General features: G+C 42.5%; 1 protein-coding gene across 4 annotated transcripts in view; it reads right to left on the bottom strand.

Annotated features, from left to right (window-relative positions):
- The window catches only part of FGF14 (fibroblast growth factor 14), a 468,310-nt gene that overhangs the window by 95,837 nt on the left and 359,988 nt on the right, over positions 1 to 12,485 (bottom strand). For all 4 annotated transcript variants that reach the window (XM_004680048.2, XM_012723296.1, XM_012723297.1 and 1 more), the window contains one exon: positions 5,015 to 5,125. In XM_004680048.2, the coding sequence (XP_004680105.2) occupies positions 5,015 to 5,125 (111 nt within the window). The remainder of the gene's footprint in view (positions 1 to 5,014; positions 5,126 to 12,485) is intronic.

Below are 12,485 nucleotides of genomic sequence, written 5' to 3'. Positions count from 1 at the left end.
TGTTTCCATGTTTTGTTTCTTACCTTACTAACAGAAAAAGAGTCTGTAAGTTTACTTTGGCCTGATACAGAGAGCAAGTTTATACATTTTTGAAACAATTCTTAACATCCTTTAATGCATTTTCATTCAGTGTTACAGTGGGTGCTGTAGCCTCGTTCTTAGTGAAAACTGCTCGATGATTTGGGATGTCTGATCATAAACACAAGATAGACATTATCATCCACAATAAGCTTACCAACTGCTAGTCAAGTTCTTAATTCAAGTTCTATTTCTAAACAATGGGGCCAGCTTAGCACAGGCATCATATGTGCTGAAATATATACGTAAAATGATGTTTAGTGTATCAATTATCGTTCATTTTTAAAATGTGGGCAGGCCTACTCATAATTAAGGTGGACTTCGTCAATTGTGTTCTACCTAATTCCCAGACACATGTTGTCACTGAATCGTAGGGGGAAAATAACATTCTCTCTCTCAGGGTATGCCATGTGACAATCCCAAGACCCCAAGAGGCCCATGCTACACAGAAGCGACAGGCGGGGGCAGCCCCCTAGAGAACCCCCTAGGGTACTTGGGGGCAATTGTGAGTGGTGGATTTGAGCTCTCACTGACATTGGGCTACCTCCTGCGGGATGCTAGGGCTTATGTTATCTTCATGGAGAAATGAGGCTTCGGTTTTCTTGTTGTTATTATTTAATATTAGCCATGATTTAATATTAAACACAAACACAGGTGTTGGGTGGCAAGAGGTACCAGGGTCACTGAACTCTCAATGTCCCTTCTTCGCGGGAGGAGGCCAAGCCCGGGCCGTCTTCAGGATCCTGGAGATCAGCTCCAGGGTCCCACCTCTCGGACTTGGAAAGGTTGCGGACACAGGGCAATTCTGATGTATGCACAGAAGTTCCTGTGGGAAGCAGACTTGCCTGCCAGTCTAGCCCAACTTACCCAACCTAATTATCCTGCCCTTTCTATGCCCCTCACGGTATCTTAGGTGCCCTGTATGATACGGCCAGATGGCATTATTGTAGCAAGCAGGTGCACTCCCCAAAGTAATGCAGCAGAAAAACAAAATTTATAAAAGGTAGTCTAAAATGACCGCATGCACACAAACGAACAACCTGTTTTCCTCCCCCCAGAATTTTGTTTTGGACCTATTATAAATACAAATTGTTATCATTTATGGAATAACATAAAGTGAATCCATGTGGGAGCAAATTGTGAAAATTGTGATGGTTCTAAGGTGACAATTAAAGTCACATTAACTAAGACACATTACAATTTTTTCACTCTTTTTGGAATTTGCTTAATTCCAGAGCACTGTCACTAGGCCTGGGGTCAGGACAGTGATGACACTCATGCTCCCAGACCCACTCAGCCAGCATCTCTGGCAGTGGGTGGAGGGCATGAACCAAAAGAACAGCCAAGGTGAGCCCCACCGCCCCCGCCCCCAGGCTGGCAGGGTGATGGAATCTTCAGGCAATGAGCAGGGTTCACATGATCCATGATAGTGAAGATGGTCACCAAACTGGGAATTTCGAAGGTGAGAGGGACTGTGTATGAGAGGCCCTGATAGTGCTGCATGTGGAGACCCCCTGCGGCCCTATGGTCCTATTCCACTTACAGTAGCTTTCATGGCCAGTCTTGGGGTACTGGTGCTGTGACAGAAAGGGCGCGGGAGCCAGCAGAAAGAAGGGAAGGGAAGCTCTGGGGGTCATGGAGTAGCCCTGTGCTCATACCTCGGTGAAGAACTTTTTGTTTTTAAAGATTTATTCGTTTATGCATACAAGAACTGGGGTACAGGCCAGAGGTATGTGTATGGGGGAGGTGAGAGGAGTCACCAGAAGCAGAGGAGCAGAAAGGGCAGATCCACTGAAGGACACTGCTGAGGGGAGCAGCGGGGAAACAGGAGGCATCTGGGGTACCCTGTGGGTCAGCTCCCTGACGGGGATGGAACTCACGCTGCAGTTGGCTGCAGACAGCTTCATGGTGCTGCGCTTGAACCCCCTGCACCACCATGGAGGGCCCTCGCGGCAAGAACTTTAAAGGCCTGTGGCGTTGGTAATGAGTGGGGGGTTGGTGGGACCGGGGATCCGCTCAGGAGGGCCGTCTCCGCCCTCAGCCCCGGTCTCGCCATTCTGCTCTGAAAGTGTCTAGAACTCAGGCTGGCGGCCCTGCCGGATTCAGGTTCTCTGCCTGCTGCCACTTCTCCCTCCTCTCAACTCTCCTAGAAACATTCACAAAAGCAGCTTAGCAAGGGGGCCCTCATTTTACATAACTCTAAATAATGTCGTATTTCATGCGGGTTAAGAGTTGACCAAAGTGTGGAGGTCTGCAGAGTGAAACCTCAGTGTTATCGGCTGGTCACTTCCGGGGTGGCCTCAGGGTAACTTTGAGGTTATTTCTCCTATGATGGATGATTCATCCTTGCTATGTGCCAGGGAATTATAAGAAAACATTGAGACATATTTGTGAATTCTTTCATCACACTCTCAAACCGAAAGGTGTTGTAATTAGGACCTGTCTTTCCGCATTTCTCAAGTGTGTCCTTACTCGAAAGAACACTTTCAGAGCTAATGATATTCGTAGGAGTCGTAAACCTACTGTACCGAGCAAGAGAAAAGAAAATATCTTCAAATGTATCCTACAAAAATACCGTTTTTCACTTAAGAAGGCAACAGTATACAAAAGTATAGAGTTGATTAACAGTCCCCATGGAATTTATAAAACTGTTATTATCCTGCCAGGTTTTATTAGATGTTTCTAGTTGTACAACTTTTATAGCTTTTTGAGGAGAGAACTTTTATCTGACTCTATCTTACTGTGCCTCTGTCTTTGCCAATGTTGTAATGACATCAAATTTAGTGGGCTGAAGGTTACTTAAAATTCAGAGCAACTGGAAAGCAGAAGAGATCGGGGGTCAAACCGCTACACAGGCATTTAAGCGCCTGGAGAGTGATTTGGGTCTGATTGATTTCTATAAGGGGTTCCTGCTCCTGCTCTGTTCCAGAACTTTCATCACCAGCATTTGGGTGGATCAGAAGGGACTGAAGGGTGACCAGAGTCTCGCTCCTGCTGGCACAGAGGAGGACGAGAGACGCCCCGAGCAGGCAGTTACTCGCTTTCCAGCTTCGTCACGGATGCTATTCAGAGAACCAGGTACAGTGATGTGTGCGTGAGCTGCTGTCTACCTCTGCATGTTCGCAACTGAGTAAATACTATACTGTTCGTTCAATTCTGAAGCAAGATGATTTATTTTTAATTCACTAAACCTTTCTTCGAGGGAAATTATTTTTCCAAGTAGTCAAGTAAGCATGTTTTGGCCATTGTACTTTAATCGCTCTCTTGAAAACTTTTGTCACAATGGATCGCTGTGGACTCTTGGCTGATAAATCACAGTCGTAGCTCTGACAGTGAACAGAGTCAGAAAACCTGTACTCTGTCCCACCTGGCTCTCACCAAGGGCCAACAGAGGACAGTGGACACAGGACTTAGGAATCCCTAGTGGTCAAGGCTCTACAATTGTAAGACATTACTCACAGGGAATGCCTTTCTTAAAGAGTGAGTAAGGACTTATGATTAGCAAAAGGATACAAACAGATCTAGAAGTGTTTACTTGAGCCAGAAGAAACTGACATTTTCTTTTTAGGAGAAAGGTGGTCAAGAGTTGGTCATTCTAAAAGGCTCGACTGTCAAAACCACAAGTAAGGAATGTTGGGCACTGAACTTACGAAGGAAAGTAACTCCTTTTTCTCCCCTATGTTTGAATTTCTTTTTTCCTAAGTCAATAGAGGACATAAAACAAAAACAAACAATAAACACATGTGATCATGAAAAGTTCAAAATTACGAAAGGACAATAAAATAGGTATACAGGGGAAAAATAGAACTTGAAAAAGGAAGAACATGCTGATGATCAAAGCAAAAGGAAAGAGAAAGGAAAGTTTTTAAATGAGGAAATGTCCAAATTCTAAAATATAAATAAAATGGCTGGAATAATAATGACATTTCACATGACAATAATGAACACAGAAATATATTTTATATTGTTAGAAGCCCTCAGAATCAATGTTATTAATGTTATTAAGAATTGACTACTAGCATTTTGATTTTAAGATGCCAGAAAATGCTTCTACTTGGGTTACCTGTACTCAGAGTTCCCCTCTTTCCATAAAATGACGCTCTACATGTGAAGGAGTGATATGTGGGTGGAAAGATTCATACCCACTTCTATCCCCCTAGCAATGTAATTCAATATTCCTAATGAGCTCAGTTTTTCTCTCCTCTAGAAAATGCAGTTGTAAAAAGTGTTTCTTAAGAAGTGGTATGCTAAATAAAAGGAACCAGATCCCAGAGTATGGAGAATGGGAAGGGAATACAGACAATTGAGTAAGGAGGGGCACCAGAATGAAAATACAAAGCCAACGAAATAATAAAATGAAGATAAATGGCAATACAGTGAGAGATGGGTGGTGTTTTAATTTCTATAAAGTAGTTAAACATTTTGAATATAACAAAGGCACACAGCCTTTCTCCCTATGAAGAAAGGAATTATCTTTTCTTGCTGAATGTAAAGAAGAAGTTGATAATATTTGTTTCTATTATTGAAACAACTAATGTGTCTGGCCCTTGACTCTTCACAATTATCACTAAGAAGCTACAGGCCTATATCATGTGTGTGTGTGTATCCAAAGAAAACATGTAACGAGTGTTCATTGGGGTGCACTGGTGCATTTAGTTGACTTTGTGGTAATGAGATTAAAAATGAACAATAATTGCCTGGATATGACAACTGTTTGGAAAGAAAAGAAACTGTAATTATCTGCAATGACAGATTCTTTAGTTGTGCTATTAATATCTGCATCCATGTGGTTCAAGTAAAATTGTAAACGGCACGCTAGCATATGACATGTTAAAGTGTACCAGCAGAACCAAGTATTCGCAAGTGTGCTGTAAAAGCTGTGTCAGCAGCAGGAGTCCTCCAGCAGCTGTGTTAACTGGCGCTGGGGGTCACTTACTAGAATTCGTGCTGTCATCCTTGGTCCCGTCGAGAGCTCCATCGGGGTGCATTTGCAAGTAGTAGCCTTGCCTGCAATATAACCTGGTCACTATACCCTTGAGCTGGGGATCTGAAAGGCAAACACAGTTATCATAAGCCTCACAACGTCACAGTAGAATTTCTCTTTCATTTTTTGTTTCATTTTTTTCCTTTGACACAAAGGACATACTTCAGTATTTTTTAAGTCCTTATTTTTTGCATCTCCCAGACCCCCCTGCATTTTAGCAAACCTGGATTCCATTAACCATGGAACGTGCAGAAAATGCAGTTGTTAGCTGCCTTTGACAGTTACAGAACATCGGTGAGTTTTCAAAATGAATGTCTGTATTTAAATAATTACACTAATCCATCTACTCATTTAATTATTGGTTAAGTCCCAAAGAAATTAGCTTAATGGTTTGGCATCACTCAGGATGACAGGACAAGAGCTTTGCAAACTGGCTTTAAGAAAATTTATTAACTTTCAAATATAATTTTCTTTTTACTTACTATGACAAGTAATCCTCACATAAGAAAAAAAATGTATTAAAAAAATCATATGAATTTTTTGAGACACCCTCTAGTGAAAGCCCAGAGGAAGCAAATGTCTTCTTCACTTTTCAAGACCCCCCCCCCAAACTGGCCTAGAACTATCTGTGCTGTTTTCATGACCCCCAGGGAGAGGAGAAAATGGACTGAACTCAGGGTGCAGCAGGCCAGCCAGCCCACCCCGGAGCAGCGCTGAGTCCACAATGCAGACAAAGCCAGCCAGGCAAGCAAACGGTCTTGTTAATTTATACAATCAAAAAACAGATTAAAATTATGAGGCTATCTGCAGCTACAGCAGCACGAGTTCAATCCCCGCTCAGGGAGGGGCCCCACGTGTTACAGCAGACCTCTCCCGTGTCCCCATTGCTCCCCTGAGCAATGGATTTCAGTCCATCTACCAGTTCTGCTTCCCACTCTGTCTCTGGTGAGTCCTCTCAACCCCCCGCACTTCTATCCTGTAGCCCAGTTCTTATATGCATACGCAAAGAGATTTTTAAAAAATAAAATAAAACGGTAACATATGGGTTTTGATTCTTGGCTAACAGGGGTGCAGGGGCTATGGAAGAGTATGCAAACAAAAAGGGGAGCCAAAGGATGATGAACTCCCCATCAAATGATTCAGTGAGAAGATCGTCACTCTGGTAACACACAGCTTTAGCTGTACCTTTGAAAATAAATATTTGCATGTGGCTTTTAAAAGGCCACCTCCATTTCATGCATAGATTTGAGGTGGGACATCCTAATCCTCACCATGGCAACAGGCGACTCTCTGCAGTTGCCGAATGCAATATGCAGATGTACCACACTGTACAAACAGTGGGCACCCCAGACTGGTGAAGCCAGCATCTTGCAATAGCTAGAAAAACTGTGGCCAACGCACAGGTGACCAAAAATATACGCATATTGAAAACAAACTGTTCAAAATAGAAAATCCCTAGCTTTTCTATGTGCATATGATATAAATATATACTAATTTGAAAAATGACTCCATTATACACAGATGTCCTTCAAAGATAGACGATTAAAGAAGATGCTGGAAAACAATGCATGCCCATCCACAGCATCACAACATCAACTAGTACTGTGTGACTAAAGATATTACACTGTGGATGCTTTTAGAAGGCTAGGACTTTAGAATGAAACATCTAGGTGATTATTTGAGCTTACGTTATGTCCATCCCTTGTTTTGTAGTATGTAACTGTCAAAATCATAGCAACCTAATCTGTGCCACAGTTACAGATAATTACTATTGCATTTCAGCCTACTCATCATCTGATAAGGTTTGGGGGGGCTAACAATCCCCTAACACTGAGAACTTTCCCTAGCTCTGCTGCATCACCTTTCTGCTCTTCACTGAAAATAAGTAGCACAGAAGAGAATGAAAGTAAAAAGGAAGAGAGGAATTTTCAATCACCACTAACGTACAGAGAATTTCAAAGAGAGATTGACAATCTTTGTGAAAACCTTTATATCCTGACATAACTTATTTTAATAATTCTAAATTTTCCCCACTGCATCTCTGGACTTGAAGTAAGTAGGTCAGGTAAGGCAGCAAGAAGACAGGCGGCCCACAGCCACCTTACACTTAGATGAGAGAACCCTTCTCTTCTGCTTTCACCAAGACAAGCGGAAAGTGTTGGCCAGGATGAGGGAAACAGGGCAGTCTGCACATTCTTAATGGGAACGTCAGACAGCACAGCCATTATGGAGCAGAGTTTGGAGGTTAAAAACTGAACTGTCATTTGACCCAGCAATCCCACATCTAGGTGTATACACAAAGAAGATAAACCAGAATCTCTGCCTGCATATTCATGTGTGCTGCAGCATTATTCACAACAGCCACAAACAGAACAGCTCAAGTGTCTGTCAACATATCACAGAAAAAGAATGGAAGATGTATAGTGGAATATTACTTGGCCCTTAAAAAGAAAGAAATCTTGAAACATTCACTAACCTGGAGGATATTAAGCTCGAAAAGCCCATTTCTGAGAAGGGAGCTGTGCAAAATGTGAAAATGTGTTTTTTGAGCTCCCATTTAAAGCCAAGGAAGCAAATCCAAATTGACTTGTTAATCTAGTTTTGCATTATTTCGTAATTTTGCTTTTAGATATCATAATGGCATCTTCTGAGGTGCCGGGCTCTATTCTTACACTGGAGGATGAAACTGCTGAATCCTCATGACATTCTTGCTTGACAGGAAGCCCATTTTGAAGATAAGGAATTGAAGACACAGAGCAATTAAATAATGGGACAAAAAGCACATAACTATTAAGTGTAAAGCTTAAGTATGAACAGGATCCTACCCACTTAATTACTAAGTACAGTCCTTTATAACTTGAACAATTGAACTCAAACAGACTCAAAACCAAAAATTAAATGCAAATCCTTCTGGCTTTTTAAGAAAAACGCATTTCAAAGATTAACCCAAACACCTCATACTTTGAACTGATTATGTCATCGTAAGAGACAGTGTGAAGGCTAGAACGGCTGGAACGTCTTGATCTCTTCTAAAACCCACTCTACTTTGTCACTGGCCATATTTCCAATAAATCTCTCCCCATGAAATCCTCACCACAGTGGCAAATGTGCTGTAAAAAGCTTTGACTTCTTCCAGTACCATTCTCACTTCAACCGCCCCATCTCCACCAAGCCCAGCCCAAGCCGGTCTCCCGGCTGCCTCCGGGACTTCCGCACAGCGCCAGTCCTGAGCCGCGCGCAAGCTGGTTGTTGTATGTTCACTGCATTCCCTGGGTTGCCCATTTCCCATGGAGGCTCTCTTCACAATCTCCCTCGATCGCTTCCCCTTTCCTATGGCGCCTGCCTGTAGCCGCTCAGTCCCTGGCTGTCCTAGCCAGTCTCCCCTCCTCAGTTTGCCTGTTGAGTCCCTGTGGTCAGGAGACAGGCGGCCGCTCTTCCTGCCAGTGAGTTACTTCTCCAGCCCGGGCGGTGGGGCCAGCACGGCTGCCTGGGTGTGTTCTCTTGCGCTCCCACCTCATTCCCGGTATGTCGCTCAATCTGCGTCATCGTGGACTATTAGAAATATTCCTTTCACCTGCCCCCTTAACATGATTTCACATCCGTGCATCCACCGCATTTTTGTATTGTCAACTCTTTTCCTCCTCCCCTACTTCTGCCCATCAGCATTTTCACTGGGGTGCTTTCCGGATACCCTACAAAGGCCATGCTCCTCCTTCCAGTGGTTCTATGGCAACGTTCTTCATAGGTATAACTTCTTTTATCAATATCAAAATGATTTCATATTGAAATATTTTTTAAAAGATGTATTTATGTATGTATACAGAACTGGGGTACAGGCCAGAGGTGCAGGGGCAGTGAGAGGCTTCACCAGAGACAGAGTGGGGAGCAGAACAGGCAGATTAGCTTAAAATACACAGCTGAGGGGGAGCAGCGGTCGGGTCAGACGAAGTCTGCCACACAGTGTGGGTGATCTCCAGGCCGGGATGGAACTCATGTTGAAGTGGCTTTAGCTTCTTAGTACTGTGCTTTAACCAGCTGCACCACCAGGGAGGGCACCATATTGAAGTATTTTTAATTCATGAAGGACAAGAAACAATACAACTTATGCCCACATACCCACAACTGAGGTTAAACAGTTGCTAGCATTCTGCTTTATAATTCACGGTGTTAATGGTACATTTTTTGTGTGTAATTTTATGCTGTCTGTCACCCAATTAGACTGTAAGTGTCATGAAGAAAATGTATGATGAAATGTATGACAGAAGGTGTTGCTCTCCAGTGTAACTCCAGGGTCTGGTTAAATGGAGCCGAGAAACATACTTCTTGAATAAGAACTGCTGAGTATAATTCATCTAGTAACTTCTCATATAGCTGGTAAGAATGAAAACTGGAACAAAATCATGAAAACCATGGTGGCCATCGCAGTCAAGTCTTAAGGAGGCCAATTTTTGACCAGGCCATTGAAAGTTCCAGACTTCTAATTTTAAAATAAGTCTTGGGAATTATAAAGTTTGTGTAGTAGCATACATATATATAATATGAGCATGCCTACTGAAAACTACTATACAAAGGGAAAAATACGTGCAAGATCATACCAAAATGCCAAGTATAGTGGCATTTTGACGGCTACTGAAATATTTACTATTCAATATTTACGGCTGAAAAATTTTTTAGAAGACAGCTTGCTAATTTTATAATGAATATACAGTCTTTGGTAAAACCTCTAATGTCTCTTGAAATAATGACTAACATTTAAACATGCAAATGATATTGTATACATATATGCAAATGGCACAAACCCATCTTGCTGCTTCACATGAACTGGTTGCCCTCTCTTTCAAGGGCTCCACTTACTACTTTCTCTTCATGCACAGTCACAGAGCCAGAAGAACCTCACTTGACCCTCACGTAACAACGTCAACACTGTGCACCATGTCATTCATAGCTTAAAGTCACTCATTAGATCATTAAAACAACAGAAAATGAAAAACTTTTCCCCCAAAAGCAAAATTATACAACCCCAAAATCATGGCAAGAGCAAAGCAAAACACAGTGAAATAATTCCAGGGGAAAACAACCATCTCAATTACATGCACTCAGCAAAGGTGTGTCTGCACTCGGTAGCTCCATGGTGCCCAGGAAGACGAAAGCCTTCACCTCCCACCCAGTCTCACCTGTGCTGGAAAGTGCACTGACAGGAAATGATCACAAAAGGGATACAGAACATCTTACCCAAATGTCAGACGGACAGAACCCAGAATGGGTGGCCGTAATGGAAACCCATCCTCTGAAGTGAAAGCTTGTAAAGTGGGGTGTCTTTCCCAAGAGGGGAGCCCATGGGAATGCACCCCAGAGTGTGAGACTCACTATTAGACCTTCCTGCTTGCTTGTGAACTCCAAAGTGAGAAAGAAGTTAAGTTTTGTTAGTATTTAATTGAATCTGATGGCGTTTCCAAGGTCAAAGCCACACTGTACCCTAAAAATACCCATACAAGCTGGGGCAGCTGGTAATTCTGGGAGGCTGGTTCTCGATCATTGTTCCAAAGGAGTGCCTCGCCTTTGGGAAGCGAAGGTATCAGATTTGCTTCAGATTATCTAGGTAACTAAAGTCTGGAGAGTTTAGGGGGAAAAACAATCCCACAGAGACAGCCTGGATTAAGGGTGATTGATATTAGAAAACAGACAACAAACAAAAAGTAGTATTAAGCAAAAGCAAACACCAAGGAAATAGCAAAGATGATGATGTATCCTCTGCATGGGGGGCGTGGGTGAAGCTAAGGATACAAATAAGTCACAACACAATGGTGGCAGGCTTGGACCTCACAAAGTCAGCCCCTGGAGGCTGAAAACATGAAGGAGGTCAGAACTGCATCCCCTGCAGCTCAATGGAGCCTGGACCTGGGGAAGAGAATGCCTGCAGGCATGGGGCAGAGAAATGACACATGCATGAAACAAGCTAGCATCATTCTCTCTTTTTTCAACAGATGGGGCCGGGTTTGGTGGCTGACAGTGAAATACAGCACCTTAGACCTAGGGTTTTGCTGTGAGAAGTGAGATATCCAAACACCCACGACTTCAGCTCTTACAGCTGAAAGATAACAAATACCCCAAGTCCCACACCTATATTTCAGCTATTTGGGTAATTTTTTTTTCAACTCATAAAATTGCTACATGTCTTTATTCTTTTCCAAAAAAAAAAATTTACGCGTTCAGAATACCCACTCAGCATGAGAAAAATGACAGTCTGTCTTAATTCTCTTTCTCCTATTTTTCTTTTTTTTTTTTTTTTTCATTTTCTAAGTACCGTGCCTGTGCAACTTACTAAAACGGTTCTGAGGACAGCTCTTGTGTGAAATTCTGTACTAACTATCTGATATTAGCTAACATAGAAATAATGATGAAAGCTAAAGTGCTCGTATATCAAGAAAACAAAAGATGTTCCATAATAGAGTGGCCTCAACAGTCAGAACTGAAAGAAGTGAAAAGAAGTGGTTACTGGACACAGTGAAAAAATACGATTTAAATGCAAAGTCATTTGCCTAGAAGTGGGCTGTGACTCCATCTCTGTACAAATTGTCTGCTGTGTACAGGCTGACAAGAGGAAATCAGGTAACCATTAGAATGATGGGTACAGTTGACGTCTCCATCATTTAAACTAAAAATTTTTAAATTTAAACTGAAAATTTTAAAATTTCAACTGAAAATTGCATACTTTGTCTTATATTTTTATGTAGCAAATATGTTAGTGTCTGTAAATCACATACACTCTGTTTACACACAAATCCTGGTGCTAATAGGTCCTTAAATGTTCCTCCTCTATTAGCCATGGGAAGTCAAATGTTTTTACAGGGTAAAAAGCAACTTTTTTTTTTTTGGTAGTAGATCTAATTAGATTTTGGCATTCACAGCAACAGAAAATAGTGCTGTGAATAATTTACCCAAAGCTATAAATCATCATCTAACCCAATAATAAAAGCAAACTACATCAGGATCATTTCCACGGAGTGCAGTAAGAAAAGGGTGAGTCAGAAACCCAAGGAATATGCTAAATAAAACTGAAGGCCTGTGAACATTTACTTTACCTTTCAGTGAGTTCCTTAGAACATTTTACTTCCTTCAGAGCAGGCCCCCATGCAACCTGACCGCCCCCCCCCAGGATCCTTGTTTCAGTCCCTGAGGGGCTGGCCCAAGCCACCCCCTCCAGCCCAATGTATACCCAGGTCTCTTCATTGTGGGTTCTGCAGTCCAGAGATGCACCCCGTGCTGCCTCCCAGGACCCAGCCTGAGCACTGGAGGGATGGAAACTTGCATAAAAAATAGGCTTTGTTGGCCCTCCCTGGTGGCGCAGCGGGTTAAAGCATAGCACTGAGAATCTAAAGCCGCTTCCTCATGAGTTCAATTCCCGCCTGCCCCGGAGGTGACC

The sequence above is a fragment of the Condylura cristata genome, unplaced genomic scaffold (assembly GCF_000260355.1).
Source record: "Condylura cristata isolate star-nosed mole 26May11 unplaced genomic scaffold, ConCri1.0 scaffold00010, whole genome shotgun sequence".
Classification (NCBI taxonomy): domain Eukaryota; kingdom Metazoa; phylum Chordata; class Mammalia; order Eulipotyphla; family Talpidae; genus Condylura; species Condylura cristata.
Note: the sequence above shows the minus strand (reverse complement) of the source record. Positions and strands in the feature narration are given on the sequence as shown.